The sequence below is a fragment of the Delphinapterus leucas genome, chromosome 6, assembly GCF_059928025.1.
Source record: "Delphinapterus leucas isolate spDelLeu-1000000601 "Yukka" chromosome 6, BTC_Dleu_Yukka2, whole genome shotgun sequence".
In the NCBI taxonomy this organism is placed as follows: Eukaryota; Metazoa; Chordata; class Mammalia; order Artiodactyla; family Monodontidae; genus Delphinapterus; species Delphinapterus leucas.
The window spans coordinates 13611292-13630671 of record NC_143134.1 but is presented as its reverse complement, the minus strand read 5'-3'; the positions used below and the strand labels follow the sequence as shown (position 1 = coordinate 13630671).

Genomic DNA, 19380 nt, shown 5'->3' with positions numbered 1-19380 from the left:
CTAAAGATTAGGATATATTATTTATTCTTTCATTAACGTGCCAGGTACTGTTTAGCGTACTTGGATACATATCAGACAAAATCCTGCCTTCCTGGAGCTTACATTCAAGTTTGGGGAGACACAATAAGAATATTTTATAATAATTTAGAGGTTTATAAATGCCATGGAAAACCAGAGCAAGTAAGGCAGACTGAGAATCTGAAAGAGGAGATAGAGTTTTATTTTTTTAATTAAAAAACATTTTAAATTGAAGTATAGTTAATTTACAATGTTGTGTTAGTTTCTGGTGTACAGCACATATATATTCTTTTTCAGAGTCTTTTCCATTATAGGTTATTATAAGGTATTGAATATAATTTCTTGTGCTATATGGTAAGTCTCTGTTTTTTTATCTATTTTATATATTGTAGTATATATCTGTTAATTCCAAACTCCTAATTTGTCCCTCCCCCCGACCTTTCCCCTTTGAAAATCATAAGTTTGCTTTCTGTGTCTGTAAGTCTGTTTCTGTTTTGTAAATAAGTTCATTTGTATCATTTTTTTAGATTCCACATATAGGTGATATCCTATGATATTTGGCTTTCTCTGACTTACCTCACTTCGTATGATAATCCCTAGGTCTATCCATGTTGCTGCAAATGGCTTTATTTCATTTTTTTATGGCTGAGTAATATTCCATTGTATATCTGTGCCACACCTTCTTTATCCATTCCTCTGTTGATGGACACTTAGGGTGCTCCCATGTCTTGGCTGTTGTGAACAGTGCTGCAGTGAACATAGGGGTGCAGGTAAGTGGAGACAGAATTTTGAATAGGACAGTGGGGTAGGTGTTATTGAGGAGCAAAGGCTTGAAGAAGGTGAGGTAGTTAGATATGCAGATATTTGGAGGAAGAGCTTTCCAAGCAGAGGAAATAACCAGTGCAAAGGCCCTGAGGCAAGAATGCATATGGCATTTTTGAGGAACAGCTGGAACAGAACAAACAAGGTGAAGAGTAGATGATTTCAGAGAGGTGATGGGGAGCCAGATTGCATATGGAGGTCACTGCAATGACTTTAGCTTTGACTCAAAGAAAGTGGAGTTGTCGGAAGAGGATGGGTTTAGTTATTGATATTTTCCTTAATTCCTTTGGTATTCCTGGCACTCTGGACAGTGCCTGGCATAAATGAAACACTAAAAAACGTTTGTTAAGTGAAACTAAGTAAAAGCAGCTTACTCCTGTTCTCCTCTCTCTCATGTGATTGCTGAATAGCTTGATCAGTGACCCGCACATTAGCACTATTCGCTCACTTCCCCACCTTCCCAGCAATGGCTGCTCTTCTCCTGAAAATCCTTGCTGGGTTGATGCTGGTCTGTGCAGAGGAAGTACAAGAAGATCTGGGCCTGAAGATTAGAGAGCGACTCTGGGCTACATTTCAGCAGCCTATTTCATCGAGGACAAAGTTTACAAGCACCATTGTAGAAGTAGGAAGGGCAGCCTAAATGAATGGCTCCTGTGCAACCATACTGGGTATTATTTGTTGAATTCTGGGACAAATAGCCACTTACCCTATCTAAGAGATGCACATCAGAGGAACTATATTTCAATTTGGGGAAGGGAGAGTAGAAGGAGGGAGAAACATACTTCTGAGAATTCGGCTTGTGTTAAAATCAACAGAGTACCACACAGCTCATTTTCAGAATCTGTAAGATTTGGGTATCTGTCCTTCATATTCCTCCCAAAATAGCTACAAATAGTGAGAGTGATATAGAAAGCTTTACTTCTGCCCAAGATGCAGTAACAGAAACCAGATCTGCCCACTTCCTTGAAACAACAACAAAAAACAGCCAAAATATATGAAACAACCTTTGTCAAAACACTGGATTTCAAGCAAGGAAGAACACTGATTCTTGGGAGATGGGAAGCAAGTGACGTCAGCCCTGCAATTTCCCCCAGTCTACTGCCTTGAGGGAACCCAGATAGAGTCCAGCCAACTCCCTGACTTGTAGAAATGGGGCTGAGAGTCAGGGAGACCAAGGCAGCTGGAGACCACAGAACAGAGTGCCTGAGAGAGGAGAGATACACAGAGACAGAACCCCGGAGTCTGCAGAGGGCCCCACCCAAGTATTTGGCAGAAAATTGATTAGTGTATGCAAATGAGGGAACTATGGAAGCAGGGAGGGGAGGAGGACTATCTGAAAGGATTAGAGAACAGAGTGCCTGGTACTCAAAAGGCCAGGAATACTCACAGAGAAAGAATGGCCTCAGTAGTGAGGAATAATTAGCCCTAGACTGAGAACAGATCTGGAACCACCTAACAAATCATCAAAGCAAGACTTGCAAGGATCAAACTGCTTCCGACTAACTTAGTTGCATCCCAAAACAAAGCACAAGAATACTTATAAGAATATAAAAATACCCAGCATCCAATAAGGCAAAATTATAAATTTCTGACATCCAATCAAAGATTACCAGGCATACAAAGAAGCAGGAAAACAACTCATAATTAGAATAATCAATCAATCGAGACCAACCCAGAACTGATACATGTTAGAATTAAAAGGCAACAATAAAACAGATATATCGGGCTTCCCTGGTGGCGCAGTGGTTGAGAGTCCACCTGCCAATGCAGGGGACACGGGTTCGTGCCCCGGTCCAGGAAGACCCCACATGCCGCGGAGCGGCTGGGCCCGTGAGCCATGGCCGCTGAGCCTGCGCGTCCGGAGCCTGTGCTCCGCAACGGGAGAGGCCACAACAGTGAGAGGCCCATGTACCGCAAAAAAAACAAAAACAAAAACAAAAACAGATATATCCTTAAGGCGCTGAAAGAAAAAAACTGCCAACCTATCATACTATAACCTGTTATACTATAACCTTTGTTCAAAAACAAAGGTGAAATAAAGACATTTTCAGACATACAAAAGCTGAAAGAATTCATCACCAGCCAACCTACATGATAAGAATATTAAAGGATATCCTTCAGGTATAGGGAAAATGATATCAAATGGAAATATGAATTTACACAAAGGAACGAAAAGCACTAGAAATAGAAACTGCATGGATAAACGTGTAATATTTTTTCTTGTTATTTAAATCCCTGAAGTTTAAATGACTGTTTAAATGAAATAATATACTTGGGGTTTATAGCATATACATAAAAAATATATAACAATAATAGCATAAAGGATGGGAGGAGAGAAATGTTAATATATTATTGTAAAGTTCTTATACTAATGTAAAGCATCATAATATCGTTTGAAGAAAGATAATGATAAGTAAAAATAGATAAAATAAACCCTAAGTCAATCATCAAAATAGCACAGTGAAGAATAACAGCTTATCAGCCAACAGAAGAAGTGAAATTATAAAAAAATTTCAGTTAATCCAAAAGAGCACATAAAAAGAGGGAAAAAGAAACAAAGAACAGATGGACCAAACAGAGAACAAATTATGACAGATTTAAATCTAACCATGTCAATAATCACATTAAATGTGAATGGTCTAAACACTGCCCTTAAAAGGCAGAGGTAGTCAGTTTAGATAAAAAAGCAAGACCAACCTATAGACTGGCAGTCTATAAGAAACACATTTGAAATACAAAGCCACAAAAAGTAAAAATAAAAGCATGGAAAAATATGTTCAGAGGTCAGAAGATACAATATTATTAAGATGCTAATACTCTCCAAATTTATCTATAGATTTAATGCAATCTCAACCAAAGTTCCAGCAGGCTTTTTCTGTAGAAATTGACAAGCTGATAACAAAATTCATAATAGACTGCAAAAAACCTAGAATTGCCAAAACAACTTTGTAAAAGAAGAACAAAGGTTCGAGGATAATTCTACCCAATTCCAAGAATTACTACAAAGCATAAGTAATCAAAACTGTAGTACTGGCATAAAAATAAACAAATAGATCAATGGAAAAGAACAGAGTCCAGAAACAGGCCCACACATATATTAAAAAGTGATATTTGACAAAGATGCAAAGGCAATTCAGTGGAGAAACAATAGTCTTCTCAACTTATAGTGCTAAAACTATTGGACAACCATAGTTGAAAAAACCTAAAAAAGAATTTCAATCCATATGCACTATATACAAAAAACAAAAAAAACTAATATGGACCACGAAACTAAATGTGAAACATAAAACTACAAAACTTTAGAAGAAAACATAGAAGAAACACTTTGTGACCTTGGGTAAGGCAATAATTTCTTAGCTATGACACCAAAAGCACATTCCATTAAAAACATTGAGAAATTAGACTTCATTAATTTTAAGAACTTTTGCTTCTTTTAAAATCACTGTCAAGAAAGTGAAAAGGAAAGCCATGCATGAAGAGTAAATGTTTGCAAAACCTATTTATTAGGGCTTGATCTCACTAAAAGACCAAGCCCTAATAAATAATATCTCTATTAGATATTATTATATCTAATAAAGAACTTGTGTCCAGAATATATAAACAGCCCTCACAACTCAAGAACACAAGCCCAATTTTTTTAAATGGGAAAAGATTTGAACAGACAGTTCACCAAAGAAGATACACAGATGAACAAAAGCATATGAAAGGGGCTCAATACCATTAATCATTAAGAAAATACAACATAAAACAACCACGAGACAGCTATTAGAATGGCAAAAAATAAAAAAGACTGACCATACCAAGTGTTGGAGAGGACATGGACAAACTGGACTACTGGTGGAAATTTTAAATAGTACAACCACTTTGGAAAAACAATTTAGCAATTCCTTAAAATGTAAAACATACACCTACCAGCTATTCTACTCCTACGTGAATACTGAGAAAAATCTCCACAAGGTTCTGGCAGGTGGTGGGAAAGGAACCCTCTTGAAATATGTCAGAACATTCTGTTCTTCTTAACAAGGCCTTGCCCTTGGGAGAAACTAGTGAACCAGAGCCTAATCAACTGGAGTATTATCAGAGCCCGACTGATCTGGGGTAAGGGAAATACCCAACTCCAGCCCACCTAGCCATCCTGTCCCACCTAAGGGGAGAGGAAAGAACTGAGACACATTTGTGAAGTTCGCAGCCCAGAAGCACAGTCTCACTAAAAGACCAAGCCCTAATTACAGGACCATGGAATGCTTCCTCTCCCTTCATATCTCACCACCACATTACCAAAGGCCTGGTTACAGCATTTCCTTTTACCTGGTACATAGTATCTGGCTATCAAGAAAAATTTACAAGTCATACCAAAGACAAATAGATAAAGCAAGCATGAGAATCAGACATGGAAGTGATGTTGGAATTATGAGACCAGGAACTTAAAACAACTGTGATTAAAGATGATGGACTGGAGTGGGGGGGATGCCCAATGCCACTTAAAATGCATGCCATTACCAACAAGGTAGAACAAACTTACAAGCATTTTCCTGATACTAGATGGGTATTAGAAAGGGATATCCTATTTAAATGTATGTAGCATGCAAAATATTAAATGTAAATTAATGATACTATACCTATTACAGTAAAATTTTAAAATGCATAAAAACAACCCTGTGATTAATATGTTAAGGGGTCTAATGGATAAAGTGGACAGCATGAAAGAACAGATGGGCAATGCCAGCAGAGAGATGGAAATCCTAAGAAAGAACCAAAAATAAATAGTAGAGATAAAAAGAACACTGTAACAGAAATGAAGAATGCCTTTGGTGGGCTTATTAGTAGACTGGACAAAGCTGAGGAAAGAATCTCTGAGCTTGAGGACTGGTCAATAGAATCCTTGAAAACTGAAAGTCTAAAAGAACAAACATTGAAAAAAAAGCAGGAACAGAACCTCCAAGGGCTGTGTGACAACTACAGAGGTGTAACACACGCATAACAAGAACACCAGGAGAAGAAAGAGAGGAAGGAACAGAAAAAATACTTGAAACAATAATGACTGATAATTTACTTAAATTAATTTCAGAAACCAAACCACAGATGCAGGAAATTCAGAGAACATCAAGTAGACCGTATGTCAAAAATCTACACACGGGGGCTTCCCTGGTGGTGCAGTGGTTGAGAGTCCACCTGCCAATGCAGGAGACGTGGGATCGTGCCCTGGTCCGGGAAGATCCCACAGGCCACGGAGCGGCTGGGCCTGTGAGCCATGGCCGCTGAGCCTGCGTGTCCGGAGCCAGTGCTCCACAACGGGAGAGGCCACAACAGTGAGAGGCCCGCATACCACACACACACACACAAAATCTACACATGGGGAGATAATTTTCAAACTACAGAAAAACCAAGATAAAGAAAAGGTCCCTAGAAGATGTCAGAGGGGGAAAAATCACCTTACCTACAGAGGAACAAAGAAAAGAATTACATCCAACTTCTCAGAAACTGTGCAAACAAGAAGAGAGTGGAGTGAAATAAAATGTTGAAAAAAAAATTACCAACCTAGAATTCTGTACTATGCAAAATTATCCTTCAAAAGTAAAGGAGAAATAAAGACTTTCTCAGACAAACAAAAATTGAGAGAATTCATAGCCAGTAAACCAGCCTTGTGAAAAATGTTAAAAGTTCTTTCAAGAGAAGGAAAATAATATAGGTTAGGAATTTGGATCTACATAAAGTAAAAGCACTGAATTAGAATAAGAGAAGGTAAAATAAACTTTTATTCTTCTTATTCTTAATTGAGCTAAGAGGTAGTGGTTTGTTCAAAATAATAGCAACAATGTATTCAACTATCTATGTTATATGTGTATATAGATAAAGATATATATATGTATAGATATATATGCTTATGAATGGCAGCAATGATACAAGGAATGAAAGGAAGGAATTAGAATTATTTTATTATGAGGTACTCACATTACTATACTGTGAAGTGTTATAATATTATTTGAAAGCAGAGTTCGGTTAGGGATAAATGAATACTGCAAACACTATGGCAACCACTGAAAAAGTAAAAAAGAAAAAGTATAACTAATACGTTAAGAAAGGGGAGAAATGGAATCATAGGAAATGCTCAATTGAAACCGGAAAAGGAGGCAGAAAAAGAGTGGAAGAGAAAAATAGGAACAATAGCAATAAACAGAAAACAATAATAAGCATAGTAGATCCTAATCTAACTATATCAATGTCAATGTTGAACGTCAATGATCTAAATGCACCAATTACAAGACAGAGGTTGTCAGAATGGATCAAAAAGCATGACCTTTACTGCTTCAGTGGAATATAGCAAAACCTTTCTAATATTTTGGCTTACTTTAAAATATCTTCAAGTTCATTTCAAAAATCTCTGAAAATAAAACCTAGTATATTATTCTTTGAGCACACGTACACACATAATTTTATTTCTGATTTCAAAAATGATGACATGAATATTAGCTATCAGTAAATCAAATATAACTTTAATCAATGAAAATGAGTTACCATTAGTATGTTAAAAGGATTTTAGATTTGCTTCATTTTATGAAGGATAGGTAGACCTATCTGAAATCATTATTTCATTTAAATAAAATTAAAGATTTAATTAAAAGAATATAACCATAAAAAAAAAGCATGACCCAACTATGTGTTGTCTCACTTTAAATATAAATACACATATAGATCAAATGTAAATGGATGGAGAAAAATACATCATGCTAACAATAACCAAAAGAAAGCAGGAGGAACTATATTAATTTCAGACAGCTCAAACATCAAAGTAAGAAAAGTTATCAGGGATAAAGAAGGGTATTACATAATGATAAAGGGGTCAATTCTCCAAGAATACATAACAATTCTTAACAGATACTTGCCTAACGACAGTGTATCAGGTTACATGAGCTAAAAACCAATACAACTGCAAGGAAAAGTAGATGAATCCACTATCATAGCTGGAGGTTTCAACACCCCTCCCTCAGAAATGGAGAGATCCAGCAGGCAGAAAATCAGAAAGGACATAGTTGGACTCAACACCACCACCAATCAACTTGATATAATAGATATCTGTAGATCACTTCACCCAACAACAGTAGAATACACGTCTTTCTCAAGCTCACCTGCAACATTCACCTAGATAGACAACATTCTGAGCCATAAAACACATCTTACCTAATTTAAAAGAAGTCACACAAGGTCTGCTCTGAGACCACAGTGGAATTAAACTAGAAATCAATAACAGAAAGATAACTGGAAAACAGAAGAACATGTGGAGATTAAACACATTTCTAAATAACACATAGGTCAAAGAAGAAATCTTGAGAAATTTTTAAATATTTTGAATTTAATGAAAATGAAAACACAACTTACCAAATTTGCAGGATGCAGCAAAAGCAGTGCATAGAGGGAAATTTATGAAGGCAATGAATGCATATATTAGAAAAGAAGAGAGATCTAAAATCAATCATCTAAGTTTCTACCTTAGGAAACTAGAAAAAGAGCAAATTAAATTTGCTCCAAAGTAAGCAGAAGAAAAGAAATAGTAAGAATTAGAGCAGAAATCAATAAAATTGAAAACAGGAAATCAACACAGAAAATCAATGAAGCCATAAGATGGTTCTTTGAAAAGATCTATAAAACTAATAAGCCTCTATCCAGGCTAACTAAGGAAAAAAAAGGAGAAGACACAAAATTACTAATATCTGAAATGAAAGAGGGGACATCACTACAGATCACATGGAAAGTTAAAGGATAATAAAGGAAAAGCCCACAAATTTGATAACCTAGATGAAATGAACCAATTCCTTGAAAGACACAATCTACCAAAATTCACACAGGAAGAAATACATGATGTGAGTAGATCTGTATCTACTAAAGAAATTGAATCAGTAATTAACAACCTCCCGAAACAGAAATCACCAGGCCCAGATGGGTTCCCTGGTGAATTCTATCAAACAGTTAGGGAACAAAGTATATCAAATCTCTACAATCTCTTTCAAGGCATAGAAGCATAGGGAATACTTCCTAACTCATTCTATGAGGCCAGCATTACCCTAATACCCAAACCAGCCAAAGACATCACAAGAAAAGAAAACTACAGACCAATATCTCTCATGAACATAGATGCAAAAATCCTCAACAAATTATTAGCAGACTGAATCCAAACAAGTATAAAAAGAATGATACATCAAAATCAAGTGGGATTTATCCCAGGTATGCAAGGCTGGTTCAACATTTGAAAGTCAATTAATGTAATCCATCACATTGACAGACTAAAAAATAAAAATCACATGATCATATCAATAGATGCAGGAGAAGCATTTGATAAAATTTAAACTCAAGCATGATAAAAACTCTCAGTAAACTAAAAATAGAGGGGAATGCTCTCAACTTGATAAAGATTGTCTAAAGAAACCTTCAGGTAACATTATACTTAATGGTGGGAAACTTGAAGCTTTCCCGCTAACATCAGGTACAAGGTAAGGATGTTGACTCTCACAACTCCTTTTCAACATCATACTGGAAGCCCTTGCTAATGCAATAAGGGAAGAAAAGGAAATAAAAAGTATACAGAGTGGGAAGGAAGACATAATACTATCTTTGTTTGCAGATGACAGGTTGTCTATGTAGAAAATACAAAAGACTCAACAAAAAACTACTGGAACTAAATCATAGCAAAGTTGTAGGGTAGAAGGTTAATATATAAAAGTCAACTGCTTTCCTATCTACTAAAAATGAGTAAGTGGAGTTTGAAATTAAAAACACAGTATCATTTACATTAGCACCTTCCCAAAATGAAATACTTAGGTATAAATCTAACAAAATATATACAACGAGATCTATATGAGGAAAAACTACAAAACTGTTGAACATAACCAAAGAACTAAATAAGTGGAAAGATATTCCATATTCCATGTTCATGGAGATAGGAAGACTCAATATTGTCAAGATGCCAGTTCTTCTCAACTTGATGTACAGATTCAATACAATCCCAATAAAAATCCCAGAAAGTTATTTTGTGGACATTGATAAACTGATTCTAAAGTTTATATGGAAGGCAAAAGACCCAGAATAGCCGACGCAATATTGAAAGAAAAGAACAAAGTTGGAGGACTGACACTACCTGACTTTAAGATTAACAATAAAGCTACAGTAATCAACACAGTGTGGTACTGGTGAAAGAATAGACAAATAGGTCAATGGAACAGAATAGAGAGCTCAGAAATAGAATTCTATAAATATAGTTAACTGATCTTTGACAAAAGAGCAAAAACAATACAATGTGAAAGACAGTCTCTTCAACAAATGGTGCTGGAACAACCAGACATCCACATGCCCCAATATGAATATAAACACAGGCTTTACACCCTTCACAAGAAATTAACTCAAAATGGATCATAGGCCTAAAAGTAAAGTACAAAACTCTAAAACTCCTAGAAGATAACATAGGACAAATCTAGATGATCTTGGGTTTGGTGATGCCTTTTCAGACACAATACCAAAGACATGATATATGAAAAAATAATTAATAAGCTGGACTTCATTAAAATTAAAAACACCTGCTCTTTGAAAGAAAATATTAAGAGAATTAGAAGATAAGCCACAGACTTGGAGAAAATATGTGCAAAAGGCACATCTGCTGAAGGACTGTTATCCAAACTGTACAAAGAACACTTAAAATTCAACAATAAGAAAACAAACAACCTGACTTTAAAAATGGGCCAAAGATTTTAACAGACACTTCACCAAAGAAGATATACAGATGGCAAATAAGCATATGAAAAGATGCTCCACATCATATGTCATCAGGAAATGCAAATTAAAACAATGAGAGACCACTACACACCTAGTAGAATGGCCAAAATCCACAACACTGACAACACCAAAAGCTGCTGAGAATATGGCGTAACAGGAACTCTCATTCATTGCTGGTGGGAATGCAAAATAATCCAGCCACTTTGGAAGACAGTTTGATGGTTTCTTACAAAACTAAACATAATCTTAGCATATAATCCAGCAATCATGCTCCTTTGTATTTATCCACAGAGGTTAAAAACATGTCCACATAAAAACCTGCATGAGGATGTTTACAGCAGCTTTATTTATAATTGGCAAAACTTGGAAGCCACCAAGATGTCCTTTAGTAGGTGAATGGATAAATAAACTGTGGTACATCCAGACAATGGAATATTATCCAGTGCTAAAAAATAAAGATAGCTCTGTCAAGCCATGAAAAGACATGGAGGAACTTTAAAAGCATATTACTAAATGAAAGAAGCCAATATGAAAAGCTGACATACTGTGATTCATCTATAGGACATTATGGAAAAGGTGAAACTATGAAGACAATAAGAAGGACCAGTCGTTGCTGTGGGGCTGGAGGTTGGTGGGGAGAGATGAATAGGCAGAGCGCAGAGGACTTTTAGGGCAGTGAAAATACCATGTGTGATATTTAAATGATGGGTATAAGCCATTACACATTTGTCCAACCCATAGAATGTACAACACAAGGCATGAAACCAAAGGCCAACTATGGACTTGGGGTGATTCGGATGTGTCAATGTAGGGTCATCCTTGGTAAAATGTACCATGTGGTGATGGATGTTGATAACATGGGAGACTGTGCATGTGTGGGGCAGGGGGTACATGGGAATCTGCAGCTACCTTTCCATTTTATTGTAAGCCAAACTGCTCTAAAATAACTAAGTTTTTTTTTTTTGAACCCATTATCTTACCTAAAATAACTGACCTTTGAGGTGCATCTAATCACTGAAAACTTCATAGTAAAATTTCCTTTCAACGATATTGTTTTCTTTCATCGTACAATATACATATCTGTCTTCTTCCCTTTTTTTTTTTTTGGCGGTACCCAGGCCCCTCACCGCTGTGGTCTCTCCCACTGCGGAGCACAGGCTCCGGACGCACAGGCCCAGCGGCCATGGCTCACGGGCCCAGCCGCTCCGCGGCATGTGGGATCTTCCCGGACCAGGGCACGAACCCGTGTCCCCTGCATTGGCAGGCGGACTCTCAACCACTGCACCACCAGGGAAGCCCTCTTCCTCCCTTTTTAATACTCCAGAGGTAGGAAAGGCACTTCAGCACCTGCCAACAAGATGAAATCTGAATGGCTGTGGAGTCTGATTCTGCTTCCTCCAACTACTTTGCTAGTTTTCCTTTACTACAAGAGCCTCCATTTTCTTCATGTTTAACATGGAAGCCAGAAAAACCTGATTCAATAGATAATGCATATTCTATAGTTGTACGCAGATACGATACTTAAAGTGTTATCTCCTGAAAGAGGAATTAGACTTGCGGTATGACCCCAAGAGTTCAAACTAGAACTGGTGGGTGGTAGCCACAGAAAAATATTTTCCAGTAAGGGAAACGTTAGAACTGTATCAGTGGAATATATGGATTTAGTCAACCATGAGTTTCCCATCACGGTAGGTGTTCAAGAACAGGGTAAATGCCTCTCATGGGGAATTCAAGCCTCTGTTTTCAACTGAGGCTAAAATGTAACCCATGTGGGAGAAGAGTTCACAATTACTAAAAATATGCAACAAAAATGGGTCCCCAAAATAATTCTGAAAGTTTTAAAAACTTAACTATAAATATCTCTATAGAATATAATCTGTCAATGTCAGGATAACTGGCTTTTTGTTTCTGTCAGGGTTGGACCCAGATTCTTGGACAATGTTGTTGGATATGCAAGGTCAAGAATCACTGTACACAATGATGTTATTTGTTCCAGAAATTTGAGTTTTATCACCTTACAAAGCAGTTTTTATCTACTGAATATACTGAAAAAAATGACTTTGGGTCCTTAAAAACACAGATTCTGTCTCTTCCCACTATCTCCCTTTCCCCTCCCTCACATAACTCTCACTCAATATTTCTTTGTGGAGCTCAGGCATGTCATTTTTAACAAATATTCTAAGTGATTTTTATTGTAGGTGGTCATAAAACTAAACTTGAGAGACATTCAAAGATAGTAGAAAAAATCAGTGCCCACTCTTTCTATTCAAGAGTTTATGAGAATGCTGCAGGACTTTATGTTCAGATGAATTCCATCTTTAAACCAAACAAACAAACATATAAACACTGATACATTTTGTTTCTTCTTCTATCTCAGGGCCAAAAGCCAAAATGAAATTTATAGTACTTGCTGTCACCGTTGGACTAACTTTGCTGCTAGGAGTCCAAGCCATGCCTGCAAATCGCCTCTCTTGCTACAGAAAGATACTGAAAGATCGCAACTGTCACAATCTTCCAGAAGGAGTAGCTGACCTGACAAAGATTGATGTAAACATCCAGGATCACTTCTGGGATGGGAAGGGATGTGAGATGATCTGTTACTGCAACTTCAGTGAATTGCTCTGCTGCCCAAAGTAAGGAAATGCAATCACAAAACATATTGCTGTGAAGTGTATGTACAACAACTCTTTAACACACCTTCATAATGAGTGTGCTAAAATTAATCACCCTTTTCAGTAAAACCCTGTTCAAATCTCAGCTATTTTTTAGGATCATCACCATATGTACCGAAATGAATGTTTTCATTTAAGAGACAGAGTTTGGCAGATTTTAGTAAAACTAAATGAGATACAGGAAATTAATAACACTCCAATCTATTAAATTCTAATTTTCCTATCTGATTTTTAACCACACACACAAAAAAATCTTCTGGTAGCTGAAGTCACCTTCAAGGCTGACATCTTAAACTAATATGAAAACTAATAGAAGGCTTTAGATAAAAGATCCCAGTAAACAGATCAAGTAACTGGATGGAAAAGTTTGGTAATGGTGAAAGAAAAACTTTCTAGCTCTATGTATGAGTTAACCAGGAATTAACTGAATAGAGATTGTCCACTGACTTGGAAAGTAGATGTATTTTAAGTATGATACAAAGGTAGATAAATAAATATTTATAGCTCTTGATTTTAAAATAATCTTCTCCTGGTTATTGAGGAAGCTCAAATACTATGATCTTGGCTACTTCATATTGAAATCAGCTTTTTCAAATTACTTTCAACATATCATCATATTCTTCATTTTTCTAAGAAATCTGTGAGCTAGAAAGGGCAGATATAACCATCTTATCAAAGAAAGGTGTACAGAGGTAAAATGACCACCATCCCACATAGCTAGCTAATATCAGCACTAAGACTAGAACACAGGTCTTCTGATTTGGCCTGGGTATTTTTTCTACCAAGCCAGTTGGTTCTTAAGTATGGTTCCCAGAACAGCAGCTTCAACATTACCTGAGTTCTTGTTAAAAACGTAGTTCATCCCTGGGCCCCAGACCAAAGCAACTGAATCAGAAACAATGGAGAGAAAGCACAGCAATTATGGCTTAAACCCTCCAAGTGATTCTGATGCAAAATAAAATTTGAGAATCACTTGATTAAACAATGATATCAAGAGCTCAAGTTAACTGATTCCATAAAATGATTTAACTTTTCCTACATAAATGAAACGCCATCTAATATTAAAATATCATGTTTACTTTTTTGTAAGACTTGACACTAATTTATTGAAATGTACTTACTTTATGATATAATTTTGTGATTATCCATTGTTAATGGATGAGCTAGAAGTATGGATATATGAAAATAATTTCTATCTGAGTTTGGGTTACAGTTTTCCCAGTAGCAACAAATATCTAAGTATATATATATTTTTTTTGCCTATAAACACAAATTTTATTTTGCCATTCTACTTTGCCAGTTGCATTAAATATAATTAAATACAGCACTGTATAAGTTTAAGGTGTACAGCACAATGAGTTGATATACATATACAGCTGACCCTTGAACAACACACGTTTGAATTGCATAGGTCCACTTATCCGTAAATTTCTTTCACTAAACATAATACATACCACAGTACTATCCCATCTATGGTTGGTTGAATCCTCGGAAGTCGAACCACAGATATGGAGGACTGACTGTAAAGTTATGCACGGATTTTCCACTGCACAGAGGCTCAGCACCCCTTACTGCTGCATTGTTCAAGGGTCAACTGTATTGTGAAATGATTAGCATAATAAGTTTAGTTAACACGAATCACCTCATATAGTTACAAATTTTTTTTCCTTGTGATAACCTGTAGGATCTATTCTCTTAGCAACTTTCAAATATATCATACAACAGTGTTAGCTACAGTCATCATGCTGTACATTGCATGCTAAGTATATTTCTAATGAGCCATAATCATAATACTACCTTGCACATATACACAATTTTATATTATACCGCGCATTTTTTTTTTTTTTTTTTTTTTGCGGTACACGGGCCTCTCACTGTTGTGGCCTCTCCCGTTGCGGAGCACAGGCTCCGGATGCGCAGGCTCAGCGGGCCCATGGGCCCAGCCGCTCTGCGGCATGTGGGATCCTCCCGGACCAGGGCACGAACCCGTGTCCCCTGCATCGGCACGCGGACTCTCAACCACTGCGCCACCAGGGAAGCCCTATACCGTGCATTTTTATTATACATAACCTTATGTGATCTTTCCAACAAGAGTGGATAGAGTTGAGTAGCTCAAAATTTCACCTTTCCCTATAAAACCTAGAAATTTACTTATTGACTTCCCAACAAATTTTTAATCTTCTGTTTCTTAGCTGTAGATTTAAACTTCATGGCATATCCCCACCCATATCAGAGAAATGAATATTTTGGTTTTGAAATCACCCAATCTTTCCTTTTCTTTATAGACAAACGACAGCATAATGTCCATGGCAGATGGGGGAAAGTAGAAGAATTGATTACCTTCTTGGTCTTTGCTGCTCTTGTGGCAAAAGTCCTCCCACTCACTCTCTTTGTACTTTATTCACCTAAAAAGAATAGCCATATCTGAAATCCTGGAAATCACCGTCCATTTCTTGCTCAGAAAAGTCTAACATGTATCTTAACTTTCAGCTGGATTTAATTCATGTTCTGCTCTCTTTCAGAGATGTCTTCTTTGGACCAAAGATCTCTTTCGTGATTCCTTGCAACAATCACTGAGAATCATCCTGTATTCCAGACAACACCATTCTTAATTCCCCACAAACCACACTCTAACAGTGTAGCTGTATTTCTGGTTTCTATGCAGTGCAATAAAGCACAGATTCTATAAATTCTTACTTGCCTAAGTAAACTTGTGTTAAATTAGCAGTAATAAAAATTCCATTTAATTTTTCTCTGTGGAAATTGTTTAAAATTTTTGACTAGAAAATTTTCATCTACAAGGTGTTCACTGTGCTCAGTAAAAGAATTCTGTCCCTGAGAGGAAGAGCCATAACCCTGGCTCAAAGATGGAGAATACTTTCAGTTCTTGATAGATCATCTATACTTAATGAAAAGAACCAGAGAAAAATTGAGGTTCTCGGAAGGGAAACTAGAAGTTTCCTAGTAAGAGGGGGAAAAGGGAGCCAATATTTGAGTATATACTATGTATGCCAAGTACTTTAAGCACATTTGCATTTTGCTCTCTTAAAAAACCACAAAACCATCAAGATAAGTATTCTTAAACCCACTTTTCAGATGCTAACTCAAGTTTAAGGTATTTGCTAAAAATCAAGACAGAATTTGAAGACAGTTCCAGTTCCAAAACACTCACATAGTTGTATCCTTAAAACTATGCTACATACCCCTAACGTGTCCATTTTTCTTGGGAATAACAAAACACATTAAAAGAAACATGTAATGGATGAGAATTTAAAGTCACATGAATTTTAAAGGTAAATAAAATGGATGCCTTCAAAGATATTTTCTGGGTGTTAGAGGCAGTTTTGGACTATGCTCCACACCTTTGGAGGTGTGCACTGACGAGTAGCCAGCAGAATTAATTTCAGAAAGTCCTTCATGCTATAAAAATTTATTAGATACTCGCTAAGTGCCAGCTGTTATTAAGATTTGGGGATGTAGTAATGAATAAGATGGACTTCTCCTCTTGGAACTTGTATTCTAACAAAACTGTAATCATTACAAATATTTATAAATGTGAAGCCTGCTGCTACAAAGGAGAAGTGGAGGGTGCTATATAAAGTACTGCTGTGGGGAAACGTTTGAGAAGCACCACACTCGTAGTAAATCTAGGAGATAACCATTTTGAGTTACAGTGACATTGTTTCACTGAAATACATCCTTGGAGGTCCCTGATCTGTTTCTCAAGACCACACCCAGAATAGTTTCAGTGTTCAATAGGTGTTACTGGGCTAAACAAAACAATTTTGAGGTAATTAGAATTCAGTTCCTCTTAAAAGCTGCAAAAACATAAGTCAGAACATGTTTTCAAATAGTATGACTTCTACAAAAATGCATGAAGAAGTGGAATTGTTTTAAAAAAACTCAAATATATTGTTTTATCAACATAGTATATGATTTGATTGAGCTTTTTTTTCCTTCACTGAATTGACAGGTATTAAAGTCAAACTAACACAATAACAGAAGTCTTATATCCTTTCTGGAACAGTGCATAGAATAGGTAAATAAAGAAAATCACCAGTACATTTTCTACTTGGTATAGACTCTCTTTGAGGGAGAAAAAAACAAGGCAATTCAACAATGGCTTTTTACTAAATATTCCCTTATTACTGCACTCAAAACATGATGAGAAAAATAGTATTTGGAAAAAAGCTAAATATTTAATAAATGGAATTTTATAGATTATTATGACTGTTCTTCATATTCTCTCCTTTCTGGAAATAACTTGTAATATCAAATTGCATTACATTCTTTTAGAAATGAATGCATTATAGAAGCACACACTGTTTTTTATGTAAATTACCAAATAAATGTAAAATGTGAATGTTCACACAATGTACCTTATACAACTTTTTCTGACTTGGTCAATATGTTTTACCAAATAAATGTAAAAACATGAATGTTCACACAATTTACCTATGCAACCTTTTCTGACTTGATCAATATGTTTTTAAAAGCAAACATCTCATTCAGTCATTTAATGAATAGATCCTTTATTTTTTCAATAGCTTTTAGCTACAACAAAAGACAACTAAGCTTTTATTAAAAATGTACTATTGTGGTAAACACTGTGTTTCAACTGAACGAGGTAGGTACTATCACAATTCCTGTTCTATGGACAAAAATGCTAAGGCTTAGAGATTAAGTAGCTCATATTAAGTTACATTATCAGAGCAGTAAAGCCAGGTTTTGAATATGACAGTTTTCCTCTAGCATCTAGAGTCTTAACCACTGCTTTATTTAATAGCATCAGATAATCTATTTCCTTTTTAGGAAAGCAAACTTTTATTTGTATGCGACAAGTACATTTCAGATAGCTCATATATGTTAAATGCTTAAATGAATAACAATTTCTGTATTTTTATCTTTGACTTTCTATATCCTTGTTCTTACTATGAATTCCATGGTGCTGAGCACAAAGTTGACAGTAATACTTACTAATAGCTCATCTCTTCTTGATAAAATTTTTCTTTTCCTCATCATAATCCATAGGGACTCCTTGAATATTTTTGTTTGCTGGGATTAGGTACTAATCCTAAAGGATTATTAGAGAATTGGAAGCAACATGGAGAAACAAAACAATGAGCAACAACTCTTAGAGGGAGAGGACAGGTAAGAACATTCACAGCTCATTCTGCAACCTTAACTTCCTTATAATTGCCCAGAAATACACATGAATTCTTTCAATAATAAATTGTCTTAGCAAAGTATTATGACAGGTACTTTTAAAATGTAAATAATCTTACCAGTAAAATACTATGGGCTTTAAAATAATTTTCCCAAAAGGAAAAAATTATCAAATTCATATATTTCTAAATCATACTGCATTAACCACCTAAACCTAAACTTTTCTGTCAAAGAATTAAAGAGAAACTGGTATTAGAAAAGTATAGTAAATTAACATTGAATTAGCTTCCTCAATTTACTTCTATAGAATGGTATCACCAAAATGTGCTCAACTTGGTATAATGGTATACCTGGAGAGAAATGCATGCCATACATGTAGCCAATATACTCTCAGAATTTTACAAATAAAAACCTATAGTAAATTTTCAACGAAAGAAGTATATGTGATCTCCATTTCCAGAGTTTTAGAAGTCAAAACGTAAGCCTGTTGGGTACTATGGGTATAAAACTGACTTGATGTCTACTTTAAATATACATTAAAGGGAATACACACACACACAAACACATATATGATAATCTAGTAGCAATTAATATGATTATTATTTGAGAACTATAGTTGACTATGTAGACTATAAATGCAACTGGGACATGATGCATATAGTAAACTAAAGTTTATAGTATCAGCTTTTAGCTACAAAGAAATACAAGAAATATCCTAATCCCCAAAGAATAAATTCTATAGTAAACAGTACACACACTTAAAAAAATATATATGCATATAAGACATTTCTTGACACTTTTAAACTAACTCCAGTTAAATAAATAAGCAATAACATGACAAAAATTTATTTTTGAACCACCATCACTTGCCTAGATCATAATCTGAATTTTGCTATCAAAACTATGTAAATCCATACAAATAGCAGCTAAAAGAGAGCTG

General features: G+C 35.7%; 2 protein-coding genes across 9 annotated transcripts in view; one reads left to right on the top strand and one right to left on the bottom strand.

The window, feature by feature from the left end:
* SAP30 (Sin3A associated protein 30) overlaps positions 1-19380 on the bottom strand; it is a 136354-nt gene that overhangs the window by 105652 nt on the left and 11322 nt on the right. For 2 of the 8 annotated variants that reach the window (XR_016393465.1, XR_016393467.1), the window contains exons 5-6: positions 6793-18348; positions 595-765 (exon numbers count right to left, since the gene is read on the bottom strand). The exons of 3 other annotated variants lie outside the window; for them this stretch is intronic. The gene's annotated coding sequence lies outside the window, so the exon portion shown is untranslated. Of the gene's footprint in view, positions 1-594; positions 766-1388; positions 18349-19380 lie in introns of those variants that run through there. 3 more of the 8 variants (XR_016393466.1, XR_016393468.1, XM_089912712.1) reach the window with 3 other exon arrangements.
* SCRG1 (stimulator of chondrogenesis 1) lies at positions 12949-16101 on the top strand. Its single transcript, XM_022594890.3, has 2 exons — positions 12949-13235; positions 15797-16101. The coding sequence occupies exons 1-2, from the start codon at positions 12994-12996 to the stop codon at positions 15849-15851; spliced, it is 297 nt and encodes a 98-aa protein (XP_022450598.1). The 5' UTR covers positions 12949-12993; the 3' UTR covers positions 15852-16101.